The 21065-nt window shown below is 34.2% G+C and overlaps 1 protein-coding gene across 23 annotated transcripts in view; it reads left to right on the plus strand.

Moving 5' to 3' along the window:
- LOC134533881 (cytoplasmic dynein 1 intermediate chain) overlaps window positions 1-21065 on the plus strand; it is a 50452-nt gene that overhangs the window by 20726 nt on the left and 8661 nt on the right. For 4 of the 23 annotated variants that reach the window (XM_063371618.1, XM_063371621.1, XM_063371627.1 and 1 more), the window contains 4 exons: window positions 4644-4664; window positions 17042-17089; window positions 19287-19472; window positions 20520-20676. In XM_063371618.1, coding sequence (XP_063227688.1) covers window positions 4644-4664; window positions 17042-17089; window positions 19287-19472; window positions 20520-20676 — 412 coding nt within the window. The remainder of the gene's footprint in view (window positions 1-4643; window positions 4665-17041; window positions 17090-19286; window positions 19473-20519; window positions 20677-21065) is intronic. The other 19 variants (XM_063371620.1, XM_063371632.1, XM_063371626.1 and 16 more) reach the window with 6 other exon arrangements.

Genomic DNA, 21065 nt, shown 5'->3' on the forward strand with positions numbered 1-21065 from the left:
CACACACATCTCTACATCTCTTGCCAAATGCAGCCACAATGTAAAGGACTCATTTCTGAGGGATGGATGGTATACAAATGCTTTTACTGCTAGCACTACCTGTTGATAGTTGTTCATACTAATGTAAACACAGCCATTTTGAGTTATGATATCCACCGAGATTCAGCGAAACTTAAATAACGATGACCATTGTTAAATACAAGCACAAAATTTGAATGTAGGGTTGATGTTATAAATGGTTAATGATGAGAATAAAAATGTGTTTATGGATTCCAAAATATTAAAAATACTAGTGATGAGCATTTAATACGCTAATCAGTTTTACGTACTTTTAATACTTTTATTTACATTTTTCTTTGTCTCTTTTTGAGTTATGAATTCAACTATATTGCTTTCAACATGTCTTATGCCAAACCTCTGAAACAGTGAAACTATTCCGAAGCTAATGGCTTTATGGCCGCATCAGTGGATGAGACTGTCGCATCCCTAGGTATCTCGAGTTCAGTGGACGCATGTAGGGATTCCTTGTGGGAATTCAGAAGCAACACAAAGATGGCTGCATCAACTATGATGCACTTTTAGTGGATCCCTTAGCTAAGGCTAGTATTGAGAAGCAGCAAATAACTGCATATAAAAGTTTGTCCATTAATTAGGGTGTATATTTAAAAATAACAAATATAGCAAACAAAATTGTAAATTGCAAGAGGATGGGGTATGATTTCCCTTAAAATGTATGAGATAGTTTTAATTTTTTTCAGCTTTTAAAACTTGTTATAATGCAATGTAATGTGGGCTGTAGACCAATTGCTGGGTGAATTGCAGTAGACACCTGAGGCTGTTGAGCTGTAACTAAGAGAACAGACTATGATCAGGGTGTCTACAGGTTAAGAAAACCATGGAAAAAAAAAGGAAACTGAAATACTGGTCATGAAAGTCGTGCAAAAATCCAGAAATAAATCGTAACTGTGCTTGAAGTCGTGAAAATTTAATTTCCACCAGCCATTTGAACTTTAATTTAGTTTTGTTGATGCCTTCACTTTATAGTTGCTCATTAAATACAATTAGTTGGAGACTGTCCCCTTTAATCATGAGCAAATTATCTCTGAAAGGATTTTTTTTAGGTTTCTACGTCAAAAATGGGTACATTCCTGCAAATAGTACATCTATTTCTTATTAAATTTGCTCATGTTTTTTTTTTGCTGATTATTATGTGTTCTATAAAAGTTGTAAGTAAATTTTATTTAAAGTCCAGAAAAAATCTGTAATAGTGGTGTTGCATTGACTAGTAACCATTGGGCACTGACATGGTGTTTGTTGTGGTTTGTGGAAAAGCAGGGGAGTTATTGTCGTCAAAAAGAAGTAGGTTAAAATTGCAAAAATGGGATCATGTTGGTAAATAAAAAAAGAGAAAAAATGGAAAACTACTGAAATATGAAATAGTTAAGAAACTGGATGAGTCACAAGTATTTAATTACTGACTACAGGCAAACCATTCTGAATGATGCAACAAAGAAGCAATGAAGAACACAGAAGAAAAAAATTCTATATGCTCATAAACGAGGCCAAATAACAGTACACCTATCCCTCACTTAGCACGACTAATTCATTCCTGAAAATGCTCGTGTTATTTGAAATCGCCTATTCTGAAGCATTGGTTTCCATAAATAGCAAGGCTCATTTATTTAATGTGTTCTAAAATTGTGTAGGAAAATATACTTTACGTAATATAAATGCGTTGAATAACACTCACTATAAATATGTCACACCATTTATCTTTATATGCCTCCCATTGCACTTTGTATGATAAATACAACACCGCGTAACGGGAGATACGTGGTTATGTACTTTATCGTCAGTCGGCTGGCTGACTTGCCCACCCGGGCGTGACCTTCGACTCACGTCGCGTACCTTTCCAAACCATCCTTTACTGACAGTGAAACCTATATTACTGTCAGGATAATTACATTTTAATTTTTCAAAAATTAAAGTGCTTATTCGCGTATCACCACCTGGTTCACACCAATCCTGTCAGGCCAATGATTTTTTTTTCATTGCAACATTCATTTAACAACCTTTTCCACGTGAATCATCTGTTTATTTCTGTTCCGGTATCTAATGTCAAATGGTACCTATATACCCGCTAGTACAACCAACAGCATCAGACTTATGTATATGAACTTTTGATAAGAGTCCTTATTTCATACGATTGTACGCACAATTGACTTGCTTTAAACAAAGTGCGACCAACATAAGCGTGGCCTTCATGACCATCTGCACACTGTAATACTTCTAGTTTACTCTCAAATACTTGAACACGATGCATTATGAGCAGTAGCGGATCCAGAGGGGGGGCTAAGGGGCTCAAGCCCCCTCCAAAAGCATCTGGGTCCACTATTGTTTTAGTGTTTGCCTTGATAAAGCCTAGCCTCAGCTGGGTCAAGCCCCTCCCAAACCAAAATCCTGGATCCACCACTGATTATGAGTGATCAAGCACGTACAGTTACCGGCAGCTGAATGGGCAGACGTTGCTTGTGTTTGAGTGAATTCCCTGCCACTGGCTAGACTGGGTTCATGGCCCGGTTTGTGGCCAGGCGACAACTACAGCACGGCGGAATACGCGCGGACGTAAAAACATTTGGTCCTTTACACTCCATAGCCGCAATTTAATTTGCCATAGCTGATGTTTGTACAACAGTCGATAGCATAGACTAACCTGCGCACACATCTCTTCCCCTCTTGTTTGGCTAACTGTATCCCACAGCACATCTGTTGTTTACAGAAGTTGAAGCAGACTTTGTGGTGTCGTGTTAGACTTTTTTTTTGCCTGCCGAGATTTCATGCTAACTGAAATTTACAGACGTGCTATTCAAGACAAGGGCAGTAAAATTCACATCACGTTAAATGAATCCGCACAATGTGAAGACGTGCTAAGTGAGGGATAGGTAGGTGTACTGAACATTTAGTGCTGACAAGCAGTTGAGTGGCTCAGTCAGGGATTGTTCGCAGTCTAGTATTAAGTTTTAATGGATTCTCCACTGAAATCATTTTGAACTATTGTCTCTAATTTTAATCCTTATCAAGAGCATGTTGAATGGTTGGAAGTTGGAGTGTTTTCAGAAATATTTTGGCTGTGATCTTAAAAAAAAGCTGTGTGGTACTTGATTTGAGAAATGACACACTTCTGACTAGTGGTGAAAAACTGTTTTTTTTTTTTTAACTGTGTGTAAAAGTGGAAATTATAGGTTTTTATAGAAATAATCAGTTAATGCACAAGTTTCTCAAAACATTGTGGGAATTACTCTAATTTTGTTATACAAATTATTATGATGGCTTACTGGAGGGTATGTGTAAAAGTGCTAGTTTATTAAATGAAGGAAAAAACAACCTAAAAATATTTAAAAATTTTTAGCTGTATGTATAATTTAATTTTTATATGTTTTTTTTTACATATTGTGTAGCCATAATTGATTCAGTAAATTAGTTTACATATGTATTGTTTTAATTTAGTGATATAATTTGAAAACATTTTAATCTTATGATTATTAAATGTGAATTTTATTAGTGTTAACTTAGTTTCAACTTTACTTTATATGTACCTAATTGAAAAATGATTTTTAAAGAAACAATGTACTATCAGATTGCAAAAACTGGCATCTTCTACTAATATTGAAATAATACAATGTACCATCAGATTGCAAAAACTGGTATCTTCTGCACAACTTCCTAATTGGTATGTCAAATGGTTTTTGTGTATGTTGGGGGGTATTTAAATACGGCAAAATTTAGTGTAGATATAAACACCAAGTAAACAGTTATATTTTTTTCCAACCAAGTGAGCATATTTTGTGTATCTTAAGAGTGAGTACATTCAGAGAATATGTAAGTTTCTTCAGGCCTGCTCAGTCAATTTTTTAAACGCTCATTTTATGTGTTAAGTTTTTAATTCAGTCAAGTCCAAAGTACTGTTCAGATGTAGTGAAGCTGTTCAATGTGACAATTTTATTGTTTTTCATAAACTGACATAAAGTGTACAAAATAAATGGGTAACAATTTTGTAGTATTCATGACTACCTGACGAGCTACACATACATATTCCTATGACAGCTTTTGTAAATCAGAGGCATTATAAGCTACTCATAACTTAGCAAGTCCAATGTTTTAAGCATGTTACTGTGTAGTACTTCTGGCTTGCGGAAATGTTTCTTAAAAAAAAAAAAAAAAAGGTATAATTTGTTTTGGATCATTAAAGAAATTCATTTATTGTAGGCCTTCATGTTTGGAATTTTTTTTTATTGGTTATTATGAACATGCACTGTGCACTATTGAACAGCTCTGAGAGAGACAATCTCACTGATAACTGTGCATGGGTTTTTGTGATTAACAAGTCCAAGTAACACGGTTGGTTTTCTATTGATTAATCTCACACTTTAAAATCATTTCATATGTACCTATGTCTTAGAAGTGTCTTTCAGAAATGTGTATATGTTTTGTTCCAATGAAAAATAACATTGCAGTATAGTTAATCATATGCACATTTCTCATTAAGTTTGTTTCTTTTTATTGTTAATAGATAATGCCTTGTTTACCTCCACTAATAATTTTGTAGCACGTTTGTTTTTTTTCTGTTTTCCCTCCCCCTCCAGCTCACGCAACCGACTACTACGGTAAGTTAATGATTACTTTTGGTTATAATTTCTTTTCTTTAGGGCTTTGTTGGTAGTAGGAATGCCAAGCAATGTAATTGTTAAACTAAATGTATTTCTATGGATGCTAAATATGTCATAATTTTATTGTTAGTGTTGATTAAGACAACCTTTGCACTAGGCATGAAAAATATTATCAAGACTTTCAGTCAAAAAAGTTTTAGTGTTTGGAAGAGACATTTGGAAAATGTAGTTGCCTGAATACAGAAATTTAATGCATGATTTTCCCCAACATGAGTTCTGGACTCTGTGTTGCATCCTTGGCATACCTAAATAAAGTGGCATATTACTATTGTTTGTTTACGTTTCACTCTTCACCTTAAGGCCTGTAATGTTTACCATGATTTCTTATAAATCTAGTTTTTTTTTAAAAAATATTAGTGTGTTTTATTGCATTTCTCATTGTTGGGCCCCAGTGCGTGTGTTCCATGAGAATGTGTAATTGTGAAACAACTTAACGCATCTTCCCGAGACCCTGTGTGGCAAAATTATGAACTTTCATATTTATGTACAGTTTTTATTATTTAAATTGTATATGTTTTTGCACCTCTTGTTATGTTAAGTAATAATGTGTAACTAACATGATATTTCATACTGTTCAAAGAGTGCTGTGGTTACAAAGCTAACAGCTGGAGCTGGTATTTCTTGTCATACCCAGCGTGTGGTGGACTGTGTGGTCGTGGTTCATGAGAAAACTGGGCTATGGCTGGCCCTCACTCACGGGAAGTTCCGATCGAGGGAAACCAAGGGCTCGCTGCAAATATGTTATTTAATGTGCAACTTTTTCAAACCCCACAGTTTATGAAAATAAACTAAAGACTGTGATTTTTACTTGTGGCCATAACTGTAAACATGATCTGCGTATATCCGTAACTTGTAAGTTTTCTCGTGAATTCTATTAGCAATTTTCGTCCTATCAGGGTAAACACAAGCATTAAAAAAAATTCTCTTAACTCAATTTCCTCCCCCCTGGTATGCGGGCCCTGGGATTTTGTACTCCCGTCCCCCGATCTCCTCCGCACCTCCCTATCGATGGCTCTGCCACGTAGGAGTTTGTGTTTCATTTTTTGTTGATTCCAGAGTAAGTATTATGAAGAAATATTTCTAAAGTGGAACAACAGAAGTAAATGTTTACACGTTACAGAGATGTGCAAACTAGAAAATTAACTCCTAGCGAGTGGTCACGAGGCAATTAGTCAACAATAAAGTTGTGGTTATTATACTAGACTGACTGTTTACAAATGACAGATAATATTTAGCCAATATCTAGCAATCAAATTAGTAATTAATTGAAATGCAGTGCTTATATAGTGAAACATATGTAGAAATAACTCTATGTCAAAAGTAATGACATGAAAATTCAATAGGTAGGTTCAGCCTTAGGTAATTCTCGAGTCAAGAGCGGGATGGTAAATGTTTTAAGCATCTTATAAGTTTTAGTTGTTTAAAATGGAGCTATAGTTTAAATTTTGGCATATGACATACATACAAATAATTTACTGTTCTTTTAAATATTTTAGTTTGTGCTGGCAGTTATATACGGAAAATTCTCATGTCGTAGTTAAGTGTAAAAATTTGTAACCTTAGAAATAGCTATTTTTATAATGTGATAGAAAAAACATTGTCGGCTACATTGTTAGGATTTTACCTGTTGAGTTGCATGTATTTGTAGAATGCTAACATTTTTTAATGCTATAAGCCCAGTTACCTCATTCAAGACCTCACTGTCCACCCATGATGTACATAACGTAGTGCTTGGTAGTTGTATAGTACTTCTAACAAGAGGAGCTGTTGTTTTTAATCATAGCTAGTTATGCGAAGAGAAGAGAGCATTATCAGTTAAGATTTCTGAAGTTCAAAATAAATGATATATGTCATAAAAGATGAGTTGTAATCTTGTTAGAAAAAAATTGAGCAAAAAATAAATTTTAGATTTATTTGGGTAGTATTTTTGCCTTAATGTGTACTTTAATGCTGAGTCTCACAGGCCATGTTGATTTTTTATTTCGTCATTACTATTATGTAAGGGATATTTCTGTAATTTTGAACATTGCCTCCCTTGAATTTGTTCTTAGATGTTCAATAATTTTAATTTAATAAATTTTATTAATTTTATTTAATAAGTTTAAATAACAATTTTTTTATTTAATCATCATTACTGTCATGTAAGGGATATTTCTGTAATTTTTAACATTGCCTCCCTTGAATTGGTTCTTTTTAGATGTTCAATAAATTTAATATGATGGGTGTAAAGAGTTCCACAAGTATTCATAATTATTATCACTTGAGCAAATTTTTACACCCATTATAGTACACTTACTTAGTGAACATCTGTTGAAAATATTTGTGACAAAACAATAAGTTCAAGGCTGGCATCCTGTTAAACGTTAGAAAAATAGCCCTTTAATAATAGTAATGACAATAAAATGAAAATAATTCAGCATGGTGTGTGTAACCAAGCCTTGGAACACAAGTTTTGTGGCTGGGTTGGACTAAATCTTCTGTACTGTCTAATTACCACAGACATAGAGTTTTGTGTAATATAGACTGCAGAAATAAGTGTAACGTTAATGTGGTTGTTTAGCCAAGGGAGGTGAGGGAGTAAATTAGTTGGTGCCCATCTGAGGCCGAGTCATCTTAGATATGCTGGGAGGGGGGGCATTGGCTGCCACAGGAGAAAGCAAGAGAGTCACAACATGTTTTATCCCGGACCATACACGCGAGATGGGAGTGAAAAAGGTTTGTGTGGTGGCAGTATTTATTATAGTGTGGGGGAAACTTCATTACCGTAGAAGTGTCTGCCATGCTACCAACTTAAGATTTGCCGCTAGGAAAATTTGCAGTCTGCTGGGGTCTGAGATGGAACATGGTACTTTGCCTCCAGAGCCAACCATGTGCTCTGGGGAACAGGCACATTTGACTTGCATTCATTGATGCACGTGTACAGTCTCTGAAGCATTAATAGTTATGTCGAGCTTCAGACAGGTACAGTTTGGTTTCAGACAGGCATGGCACGAGCATCCTGGCAAACGCACTTCAGGCTTTGCTAGTCACCGACTTGAGTAGCATTTCATTTAGACTTTTTTTTTAATGCTATACAATGGTTTTTTGACAATTTGTATAGGAATAGTTCATTGAAAAACTTAGCTGCATAAAATTCATCTTCAGAAAACCCTGAACGTACAACTTACTATTCTTAGTTTATTTCTTGTAGACATAACAAAAGTTTCAAAGAATAATTTTTTCTTATGCACTAATTTCTAAGGGCTAAGTGTGATTTATTGTAAATTGAGTTTCGAGCAGTAACTCCTTTTTGCCCTTCTTATTTCATTGCTTACTACTTATTTTATTAAATTATTTTACAGCAATTTTACATTTTTGTGTTACCATTTTGCTCTAAAATCAAAAGCTTGCGAGATATTGCTTATAGATTTTATGCACATGGATATAAGGGCCAAGATCCCTTCAAAATATTTTTTAATTAAACGGTTCAAAAGAAAAGCAGAAAGGATTCATTTTATAAATGACGTAATCAACCAATATTGCACATAAACCTTATTACTATTAAATAAAGTTCACAATTGCTTAAAATTATTTTTGGTTTGAATTAACAGTAAAAATAATCAGATAAACATTACAGTAACTACATAAACAGAGTTTAGTCACACATGAATTTACTAGTAGTGAACACATTCAATAACACTGAGTGGTTTACTCACCCATGAATTCACTAGTAGCAAATATATGCACTCAATGTAATCACGCTGAATGGTTTACTTACAAATTCACTAGTAGCACACATAAATACTCAATTTAATCACACTGAGTGGTTTATTCACCTACAAATTCACTAGTAACAAACATAAACTCAATGTAGTCACACTGAATGGTTTACCTTACGAATTTACTAGTAGCAGACACACTCACTCAATGTAATCTCAATGAATGGTTTAATCATGGCTACTTTTCTCGCTACTCAATTTTCATTGCTGTGTTTTTGTCATTTAATTTTTGGTAAACAGTTGAAATAGGAAATGTTTAGAGAAAAAAAGAAAGAAAAAATACCTTTATTTTGTGCGATATTATTATACACAAATATTAAACATTAATACACATGATCAATCAAAAAATTAAATGATGAAAGAATAACAATATAACTTAGAGAAAAAATTTTCATGAATAAGTAAGCAAATTTTATTTTCTGTATGTAATTGTCACTCGCTAAATTAACAATACACAAACTCATGTGCACAAGATGTTTTGCAGGTGAGTAGCAAGTAATCTTCTGCAATGTAATTCAGACACTAAGATCATTCCTTCATTCATAAAGTGTGTGTGTAATATCTCGTGAACTTTTTATTTTAGTGGGAAACCTTATGTCATCCTATCTACTGCTTATTTATTTTATTTTATCCCTTGTTAATTTAAAGTGATTTTGATCAATGTGTATTTGTCAATGAGGTCTGTGGGTGTTATCATGTAATCTCTTATTTTAGAGCAAAACTCTTTCCTTTAAGTTCTGTTTAAAAAAAAAACTCCATTCCTGATAATTTAAAATTTGTATTTTAATTTTAATAAATGGCCAGTTTAACAAATAGAGTACACAAATTTATTTTCCCAACACCTGTTAATTCTATTTTCCACGTGCTTTAAAAATTCCAGGGGGCTCTTTTTGGCAGTACGCTTAGCATTGTGAGCAATCACACTTTTTGGTGTTTCCGTACCTGAACCATACCGTGGGCTACCTGTAATGTTGGGCCCCCCGGAACATTGGATCGGGCCAGTTCGGGTGGCGAGCCACAAGTAGTGTTGGGTGGGGGTCCATTTGCAGGACTACATTGTCGTTATTGGCCGAAATTATTGTGAAAGTAACCTTCCGAGTCTTTGTTGTTAATAAGAACTGAACCAAGTTATTTTTGGTGATTGTGGATAGTGCATCTCTAGGCATGATTCCAACTGATAGCCTTAGAAACTATAAATAATATGCCACATAAATATCTAATTTTTCTAAAATAATTTTGGAATCCATATTGTGATACAGTAACTCTACCCATAATTTGAAAATTAAAATGTACCTTATTTTCAAACTGTTTCCAGGGATTCTCTAGCCACAAGACTTGTGCTCGCAGTCAGTCCAAACTATTGATATTTGTTACGTATTCCTTCAGGCATTATTCTTGCCATAGCCAAGTTGAGTGCAGTACTAGTGATGTGTAATGACGTAATGAGTGAAGTACTTAAAATACTTTTGTGCGCAGCAAAAAAAAAATTGTAAGGCTTGTTGTGGTTTGTTCTCAAATGAACCAGTTTAGTTATGCTGGCAATAGAACGTAACAGAGTAGTGAGTAAACTACAGCACAGAGGAGAGATTTCATGCTGAAGTAGTTGGCACACACCTCAACAGTGAGAGTGTTAAACCCTACCGTTGAAGCTTGCTGGCAAGTTGTGATGGCATCTAGTGGAGCACAAACATAGTTTTATGCACAATGTACTATATATTTGTATGTGAGCAATGCATGGAAATTATGGCAAGAATGTTATTTTTGAAATTAATGCTACAATAGACCCTAAACACTTATTCCTCTGTTTCTTTCTTGTGGTTTTTGCATGCAGCGATGCCAGTAGTTAAGTTTACAGTTTTCCAAAACGACAAAGTGTTATTCTGTTCTGATTTGCCTATTTGTAGTGGTAGTTTCTGGTTTGTTGATTCCAGTTATTTGGCATTTAATACTGTATAAAAAAAATTTTTTAAAAAATTGTATGTAATGTTAAATGCTTTGAGTCTGAAAAACTGATTTTGTAATTAGCTTAAACACATCATAATTTCAATGAAATTCTCCCCTCAAAACACATGTTTATTGTGGTTTTCTATGGTGGTTAGCAATGACCTCCCACCAAGTATAGTTTTCATCTGCGGTTATGCCCAAAATTTTGATGAGACAAAACAAAAATAGTGCCCAAGATCATGATCTATAATTTAATCTTTTTACGATATTAACAAGGCCTCTGATTTTATTTATAAAAAAAAAACTATGATATTATTGAGATAATGTTTCAAAATAAAAATGGTAATAAATAATACAACATAGAAGCATTGCATATATGCTATACATTCATTGTCCTTGCTGCCAGTACTGTTTTATAGTCATTATGTACCTTCATGCAAGGCTAGCTGTTCCATGTAATTTGCTGGGAATCTATTATTAACATTGATATTTATTGATATTAATTTATTATTGATATTTATATTTATTGTGTTTATTTTTTCCCAATATTATACAGTAATGGTATCGTGTTTTATCACATTTAAAAGTCCAGTATTTAATAGATAAAACTAAGCATTGCTAGTTGCGCGAGGCACTGAATATAAGAGTGAGACTGGAATATTTTCATACATTACAGGTCCAGCAAGGAATATGATAGCTGCAAGATGCATGCTCAACCTTTTTAACTAATGCTGTTCGTACTTACTATAGTATAATACATCGCAAAAAAAATTAAAATTTAATTTAATGTATTTTTCCATGGTGACTGTAATTTTGGTTTGAATAATGGTATGGCTTGAAAGGTGGGTAACTGTATAAGACAAGTACATAGTTGGTACAAGTAATCTCTGCTACATGATGATGCTGAAGCACTTGACCTTGCTTAAATAAATAAGTCTTGATGGAAACACGTCTCCTCACACTGTTAGTCATGTAGCCATGTCTGTTTTTGTGTTATATCCTTTGTTGGTACATCACTAATTTGCCTGTTCTATTCAGTCTTGCATGTAGATGAGACTACCTGGGAATGTAGGATACTAACAAAATTGTGAAAGAGAAACTATTTTCAAAGTTATAAAATTCTTTTAAAAACATGTCTTATGTCATAATTAGATGCACATCTTGGAAAGTATGCGTAATAATAAATTAGTGTGACAAAATTTACTTTCTGCGTGACTACCAAAAATGTTTAAAATTAGCTATAAATAGTTTTTTTCTTTAGTTTCAAAGGGTTCCCTTGCACTCAGCTGTATAGTATATTATGGTTCAGGATGTATATGTATCACAGTGAAAAATAACTTAATAACCTTGCTATTGCACGGGGGGTCGTTTTGAATGAAGTTAGATGTGTTATGCCTAGGGCACTACCACATATGTTTCTAAGCATATGGACCCAGCTATTCCTGTCCCAGGGCCATGATGCTGACCTTGTTTAGCAAGGCTCATACCCAATTTATAATAAAACACTACGTCCACTCTATATTTATACTAAAAGGTAAATGATCAGACTCTTTAAGGCGGCCCACACACCTCAGTCTGCTTGATGTTGTTGCACATGGTCACACTCACAAAAGAAACAACTATTCCTATTTCATGAATTCGTTCACGATATACGTCCGTTTTCCCACCACATCATTTTACACAGTTAAAAAGCTGGTGGCGCAAATAGTTTTAAGAGTTGATCCAGGGCACTGTGTGTGCTGAACAGAATTAGAATTAAAATGAATAAAAATAATAATTACGCAAAGCCGTCTATTACCCGAGGTAAGCCCTGAAGTTACGTAAAAGTGATCTACATAATTTAAGCAAACCGATGGACGTGGATCAGAGAGTTGCAAAGTAGAAAACGATGGATTTGCAGAGCTCCTTACCTTGGGTAGCAGCTGGACTCCTCTCAGCATGCCGTAGAGGCAGTTACCTGCCCATTTCTGGCCGATGACTGTTACAAACATTTGGAAAAGCATGCTACTGAGAAAAGGAATGACTACACACAAACCTTACTTACACTTAGCCCAATGGCTGCAAACAATAAGACTGATTAAGTAAACTATTTAAAATAAACAGAATATTAATCAAGGTCCGCTTTGGGACTGTTCAGCAATGTTCAGGTCTCTGAATATTTATTGCATTGTAATTAAAACCAGTCTTGAAATGGTACTCTGTCTGCTAGAAACACAAAACACTAGGGAACAAATACAAGAAGTTAAATATTTATTTATTTACTTAATTTACGAAACGAAGCACTGAGATTACTGAGCCCTCCTGCTGTAATTTTTGGAGCACTATTGAAACTCTCATACACATACACATGCCCAAGCATGGCGGGCAGTTTGGAACAGAGGGTGATAGTGGGAGAAGTAGTCTGAGGTGGCGAAGTACATCGGGTTTAGGAAGGGCGTAGCCCTTGATGTTGTGAACTTGTAAAAAAACAGTATAATATTTTTCTGTAAAATAAAAAATTGTATATGCAAATAAATTCTTTAAAACTGTACACAAAAGTCACTTTTCCATTAATGGAAAAATCAACTAGTAATGTGTGTTGTTTTCTGTTAGCCCTTATGTATGATTTTGAAGCCTACCTTGAAAGTTTTTTTTACACAATACACCAAATTAATCATGCAGAATGGCTGTAGTAGTGAATAACTAATTTTGAAATGATAATATTATTACAATGATAGAAAGGCTATATTACTTAACACAATCCAAATTTAAGATAAAGTTTAAATTAATTCTTCTGATAACTTTTGGTAATGGCATGTATTGTAACCTGTACAGCTTGTTTAGAAATAGCTGGACGTAAATGCTGAAACAAGCGGTATTTGTTTAGGGACATTTATCCGGAAACACGACCCCGGAAAGTTACCTTTTGAATGTCGCACTTCTAGGTGCCACTGCAGTGGCAGAGAAGATGCGCTATCGCGCGTAAGGGGAACAGGGTGACATGGGTTGCAGGCTGCTGGGCACAATCGTGGGCTTGTGGACCGAGGTTGGAAGTGCCACCCTCAACCTGCGACTCATGTGAACACTTGTTTGCATTGTGTTAACTTTCAATGTGGGCTCACAGGAGTCCAGAGGTTTTAGGTCTGGGGTCACGCGATCGCACGGCACTTGCGAAGTGGGCAGAGACACGTGTCTGTCTCATCCTTAGATTGCAGCGTGCATTTTAATGGGCATTTACTCTCTTTTTACAATGTACTATTTCTGCTATTAGTGCTGTCCTTGTTTCAGTTTGCTCTGTTCCCAGATATACCCAAAAGTTTTAAACAATACATAATGTATTCAAAAATACAATTGTACTTAACTTTTAATTTTTTTTACTAAATTCAGAATTTCGGAAATGTATTTCATCCTGATCAGAATGTGATAAAATTATTTCTTACCTCCAAGAAAACGTAACTGAAAGATTCCAGCTTGGATGCCACCGTTTTATTTCATCAGAATTTTTTTACATTGTTTAATATAAAAAAAATTGGCTCGGTTTGATCTTATGACTTAATTAATGGAAAGCTGTGTTATTAATAGTTACTGCTATAAATAGTTTCTTCTTTGAAATAATAATTGGTGTTTAGAATCAATAATCATTTTCTTTCAGAATGTATATAATGGTAATAATACTATCAAAAGATACTATTTTTGGTCTATCAACAAATATTAAAAATATACTAAAACTTATTATAGCTCTCTATAGTGTATAAATTAAGAAGCTGGATGGTATCTATCAATCTGGCAACAGTGGGCACCATTTCCTCTGTACCGCAATCCAAGTGAGAGGCAGATGTTAGTAGCACATTTTTTAACAGCTCTAGGAGAGAGTTCAAGAAAGTGGAGATAGGCATAATACCATACACTGCGCTAATAACCCAAAGCCAAACATGTAAACATACCACAATCGACCTTCCACTGTGCTGTGCAGACTGCTAATTGCTAGTGTGTTCGACTAAATAAACGTCTGTGCCTCGCTCGTCGACTGCTTCCTGCAGACCAGGGTCCAGGTGCAAATAATTTGGTCCGTTCCTCTCCCTCTTACTTAATGTTCTATTTTTCAAACCCTGCATAAAAATAAATTCTAAAGACTAAAATTTAACATGGCCATTTACATAAATGTGATCTGCACATGTAGCATAATTTATAAGGTTCCCAAGGAATTTTATTAGCAATAGACTTGTAATTGTGTCCTATCGCCTTTCAGGGTAATCATACGTCTTTTAAAAAAAAAATTTTTGAAACTTAATGCACTGTGATTGTGCATCCTCTCAGCTACTGAAGTGGTGCCTAGATGTGTGAAACATACAAGTTTGCATGCTTGTGTTTGCTCCTTTAACTTTGCAGAGTTGCATTTCCTGTCATTTGTTCCTTGACAAATATTGCTTGTTTCGGGATAACTGCCACACATGAAATTCACATGATTTTCGAGAAGAAAAATTCTGCATGTTAAACTATATTGCATACATTAAGGTAATTATAAAAAAAGTGAGTCTTTCGGAACTTGCGAGTGATGTGTAACATCTAACACCGGTGACGAGCAAATTCATTAGTCTTGAAGTTGCAAATAAACTTACGATACGAAAATTGGACGCGAAATTTAATGTAGAATTATTTAAAAATAATGCAAAGCTTAATAAATATACACAAAATGTGTTTTCAACTACATTTCTGAATGCAAATTTAACATAATTTCCACTCCTGCCAATAAGAATTCATAAAAGTGGCTTGCCACCATCACATGCAGTGAGCAGCACTTTTGCTATATTGACTATTGAACCATTCGATTATCAGAAATAGATTTTAAACTGTTTTGAAATGCACTTGAAAAAAATACCTCATAAAATTTAAAAAAAATACTAATCCTCAGCTTTGGACCTGATTTTTGACAAGGAATTTTATTAAGATACTGCCTGTGTTAAAATAGATTAAATAGTTAATACGAGAATGTTTCCTTTTGATATTATGCACTGTGGTTTGCACCATCCACCATAGATAGCAACACAATTGACAGCAATTTCCTGTTAAATATTTCTGTTACGTTCACAAAATTACTCCCAACAAATGCTGTAACTGAGAGCTAATATGTTACAAATCAAAAGGTTTTGTCTTAATAGCTGCAGTAGTTTGTAAGTTTCTAGGTAAAATACATTGCAAACGCACAATTTTCGCCAGTTCAGTATTTAATTTTTCTCCTGTTTTTAGTTTTAAAATACACCTATAAATTATTTTAGGAAAATTAGAAAATTAATTTGTTAGCTTAATTCTTGCTGGAACGTTTACTAGATTACAATATTGTATATTTATTCATTTAAACTATTTTGTAGATGGTGACTCAAATAGAGTTTAGTTATTTTATTTTAATATTTTAGAGTATAAAAGTTTACTTGTATTGAGCATTACATTCCACACATAAAAATTGAACTATCAGATGTTACAAACATGTAATATGTACTTATCCTCAAATGATCTTCCAGTGCATGCTATTAGAGAATTCATTATCATTGATTTTCTGGTATGGAGTTTCTGGCTTGCACAGAGTAGGAATATTAATAATTATGATGTAAGTGCTTGAACAGTAGCTACCATACATATAACCTTGCAGTTATTAATATTTTGTCATTATTTGTATTATAGGTTTTAAAATAACTATAAAATTATGTACACTTGTAACAATTTTTGTTTAAAAATTTGTTTTTCCCAGAAATAATTATTTTGCAGAAAAAATTTTCAGTAAGGCAAAACTTATTGATTGTTTTAACAATATTCTAAATATTTTGGTGTTATGTACTAATTCAATTACACTATAGCTTTATTAGCTTTTTTTTGTAAAGTTGGTGTTGGTAATAGTTGCAAATGCTTCTTAAATTAAGGCTACTTATTTTTTGTGGCTACTTGTAGTGCACATGTGATAAAGAAGTGCTACATTTTCAGAGAGGAAACATTGCCCTCTTGTATTGGATAGTGCTTCAATCAGCATGCTTCTGTGGTGTGTTTGTAGTTCCTTACAATATTAAAATAAAGCCAGCTTCTGAAGCTGAGGCAGGAGGTTTCATAACCTGCAAAACGACTTACTCGGACGTGACTGGTAAAGCTGTTCATATATGTTGGGTGATGTTGAGTTAATTATGATTCCTCCTGTAGTGGCTGAAATTGGGAAGTAGAGCATGTTGGAGATTCCAGTTTTGCAATGTGAACACGGTACATCTTGTTTGAGCAACTTGTCATGCCATCAGCGCAAATGAAGCTTTTGTACTTGCTTTGTAAAAAATGTGATGGTGTTTCTTTCTTGCAACACTATACCGTCCGCAAAGTTTCCACGATTGGTTGTTTGTTTCTTGATCTGGCTGTGTGTAAATTTTATATCAGAAATTGTGTATAATGTTTAAAATTATTTCTGAAACTAAAAAAAAAAAATATATATATATATTGTATTTGTAATTTAATAAGAGCAAACTATGGTCCATCATCAGACCAAGTTTGTTTTTATTTGAATTTCACTAAGCTACTTATTATATATCTTAATAACATATTGGCTGATGTTAATCCACGTTGGTATTGATTTGGTTTTTCTTTTTCCATCCTTTCAAGACGAGTACAATCTAAATCCAGGGTTAGAATGGGAAGACGAGTTCACAGGTAGGTCCACAGTCTGTCTCCACTAGCATGCCACAGATCAGACGAGCTAGCATGCTCCACTGATGGCGTGATGATTTAGTTTGTAGCCTTCCTTTAGCATAAGTTGCATGAAGGGAATGTGGCAGACAGTGGTTCTCTCGAGTTAATGGTGTGTTAGATTATCCTGTAATTGTTATGTCTTGCTGTACGATTCTGATCTCAGTATTATAAACTGCCATACAATATTGAGATTAATCAGTGAACATTATACTTTAAACCCAAGACTTTTCTTATTATAAATTTTTTTTATTTTAGTGGTTTTAAAAATGTTGACATTGCTTCTTGAATCATGGAGGTGTTTTATTCATTACTGTTTTGCAACCTCAGGCTAAGAATAGAAAGTAAAATTTTTAGTTTATATAATTTTTTTTTCTTAAATTTCTTTTACAGATCAGTAGCAAAATATTATTTTGGTGGTTTCACCAAAGGCTATAGTAGTAGTCTTTATTAAAATTATAAAAGTGAAATGTCATAAGTTTTCCAGATATGTACAAGTAATTTTGGGATTATCAGAGAAATTATGCTCTTGTATTTAAAAAAAAAAAACAGTTGGTATAATTATATATGTGTAGGAATTCTTTTTACAATATCACTGTATACCTAAATGCAACTAAAATCTCTGGGCAACATTTGTTAGCAGATCTGATTGATTTGAAGTTTGTCTTTACAATGTGAATGTCCAAGAGAAAAATTTCTATATTTAAGTTTTCATTAATGAAATATTGTAATTTAAAAAGAATTCTTTGAACTTTTATCATTTATGTTGTTAATATGAAGTCCTTTAACTAAAGGGAAGAGTGGTTTTAAAGTAATAAATTATTAGCTCAAGTTTTGTACATTCGCTAAAGGGTTCCTAGTTTCTGTTTAGTAGTTGCAGTTAAAAATGTATTAAGTTTTGCATATTTACTGTGAAAGGTCTTGGGTTTGTCAGTAAGTTTTTCTATTTTAAATTACATGGTCCAATAAAGCCTTAGTTAATAAATTTAGAATATTCTAAGTGGTATTGCTTGTTAGTAATTTCCTTTACATTTCTTCTGTTTTAGTATGAAATATTTGGCATTAGAGTCATTTATTTCTATTAATGAGGTATATTTTTTAGACTTAGCTTAATATATGTCATTGGTGATTATGATTACGTCATACTATTTGTTAGCTTGGTATTTGTAGAATCATGCTTTTACATTTGCATCGCTTTTGTTTTCTTTACTGCTAACATTAATTTTCTTTTTCCTTTATCTTTATGGATTTATTTGTGATCCAAATTTTTGCTTACTCAGTGTACACAGGAAGTTGCGTTAATTTGTCTTGTTTAAGTTGCTACATGTGTGATTCTTCAGGAATATTTTTGTGCAAGTTTGTTTATTTGAAGTTTAAATTTTCACAAACACACAAACCATGATTTTATACTGCCAATACAACCATTGAGCATTATCCTTTTTTTTTTTTCTTTAGAAAAAACAATTTTGAAGTTTAATTGCCTTTTTTTTTGCTCTAGAAACTGAACTGAAGATAAATTGATTGCTTTTGTTACTTGTTATAATTCATATATCAAGAGAGTGACATCTGGCTGGAAAAAAAAAAATGAAGGATTCTCTGTCAGGCTTCTATACGTATCAACATTTTTAGGACTGTGTATGTTTTTGTATGTTATTTGTTACGAAAATTTATTTTTGGTGACCTATAATTTATTTAACGATTTTAAAATGAGAAAGCTGCATGTTGAAATCCATGGGTCAGCCTTAGTTCGCATCATGTGAACCATATTTATTCATTTTATGTTAAAGTTAGAAAATAATAGTGTCAAAATTTTTTGCCTGTGTTGGCCAGGGATAAAAGGTTTCAATATTTATTTCTCACACAGTGTTGTGCATCAGTGCAGAGAATTTTTTTTTAAGTCCTTTGAATGCTTTGTGTGTTTGTGACTGGACCTTGGGGTGGAGAGACGTAAGTTACCGTCGGTAGATCTCGCCTGTTTCGGCAACCACGAGTCGCGCAGCGTTCCAGCCGGGGACTCGGTGCTTGCCGAGCTGGCTGCTAGCGAGTGGCCGGACGTGTCCCGTGTCTGTGCTTGTCGCTCGTGGTAGCAGCTCGGGCGAGGATGGCGTGAGAGTGAGTGCGTGTGTGCGGGGGCGCGGCGGGGCTGGCTTATTCACCGCAGTTCTCACTTTTGACGACCCGCAAGCGGAGGACGAGGAGAGCTCGCTGCCGCACCTCGACGGGGGAGGGATGTTCCAGAGCAAGCTGCCCCCGGGCATCCTTCCCCACGGCCTGCCCCAAGTGAAGGAGGTGCAGCCGGCGGTGACCGCGCTCGAGCAGGAGCAGGCCAAGCAGCCGCCCAAGGAGGGTGAGGCTACATTAGTTCACCCGTACAAACAGCTGAATTTCCAATGAAAGAATATGATATATATATATATAATCAACTATGTAACAGTATAATGTTCGCAGGCTTTCACGGCCCTTGCCTGAAGTAGCTTGTAGCCGCATTCTTGGCGGAATAATTCACCGAATTTTTGGTCGACATTGCAGTCGCCATCATCATGAAGCAGTTACCTACTGATGTTCTTACAAGTTATCCTGCCTTTGTATACTGCCGCCTGAGGGGAAGGTGCTTCCTGATTGGCTGCAGCTGTGGGCCAATCCCTGATGATGGCGACTGCAGTGTCGACCGAAACGTCGGTGAATTATTCGCCAAGGACCGCGGCTACGACCCAGAAGCCTAGCTACTACTTATGTAATAGTATTTTGTATAAAAATGAAATAAATTTAAATAAGACACAAATAAATTTCATGTCAATTTCAATGAAAGAAATATGAGGTGTTGCAAAGTTTACAGTATTGCAGCTAATTTTTTTAGAAAATTAACTTATTTGTACCATTCTACTAAACACAAGGAAGAAAAACTAAATTTTATGAAACATAGTCATTAATACAATATTTTAGTTTAATAGTTAATGCTTGAGAGCATCCAATAACATCTTAACTTTGTTTTACATACAGATTTATAAATAAATTTTTCAAAGTTATTGTAGCATGTGTTAACATTGCACAGAAGTTAGAAACTTGTGCGTGATATACTGTGAACTTTAAATGGTAAAAGAGTCCGGAAAACATCTTAATGTTGTCACAAATTCGTGAAACCTAGTTTGAATTAACATCGTGAATACCCTAAGCTAAAATCATTGTAACAAACCAACAAAAGTAGAGTGATGTCTTTTTAAACTCTTATTTGAAAATTATTAAATTTTTAGCCATTTTTAAAATGTTTGAACAATTTGGGTGTGTTGATTTTTTTTAAGAACCTCCATGTAATTACTTACAAAATCCCATTATTAGTGTTTTAATGTGATATAACTTTGTACGCTTCTTGCAACCATAGTTTGTGACTTTGCAGTGAGGGAACTGTCAGAAGAAGAGAAACAAATGATAATCCTGTCTGAAGAATTCCAACGGTTCTTCGACAGAGCAACTCGAATCATGGAGAGAGCTCTTTCAGAGTCTGTCGACATCTACACGGACTACACAGGTGTTAACGATGGTGAAGAAGGGCTGTAAGTACTCGTCTTGGACATGGGTGTGTGGTAACATGCATCAGGGGCCGGAAAAATTACCATCTTGCTATAGAGTTTTTTTCTAAGTTATACTTTAGATGCTATTTTTTGCTAATTTCCAAAATAAATGCTATTTTAGCTAATTTTCAAAATAAATGCTTTTCTTGGCTAAATTTGTTTAAAATATCATTCACTTGTAAAAATAATCTTTTTAAACTATTATCGCTATAACTGCATTCTGAGATAATGTCAAAATATAACTCAACCCAATTAATCCAGTTGATTGATGAAATATTGCAGAATTAAATCTGTAACTTAATGGTGCTAGCAGCACTGTCAATTTTTAAGTAAAATAGAAATTAAAATAATTTTGTGGTTTTAATCTAGGA

Source organism: Bacillus rossius, chromosome 7 (genome assembly GCF_032445375.1).
Source record: "Bacillus rossius redtenbacheri isolate Brsri chromosome 7, Brsri_v3, whole genome shotgun sequence".
Classification (NCBI taxonomy): Eukaryota; Metazoa; Arthropoda; class Insecta; order Phasmatodea; family Bacillidae; genus Bacillus; species Bacillus rossius.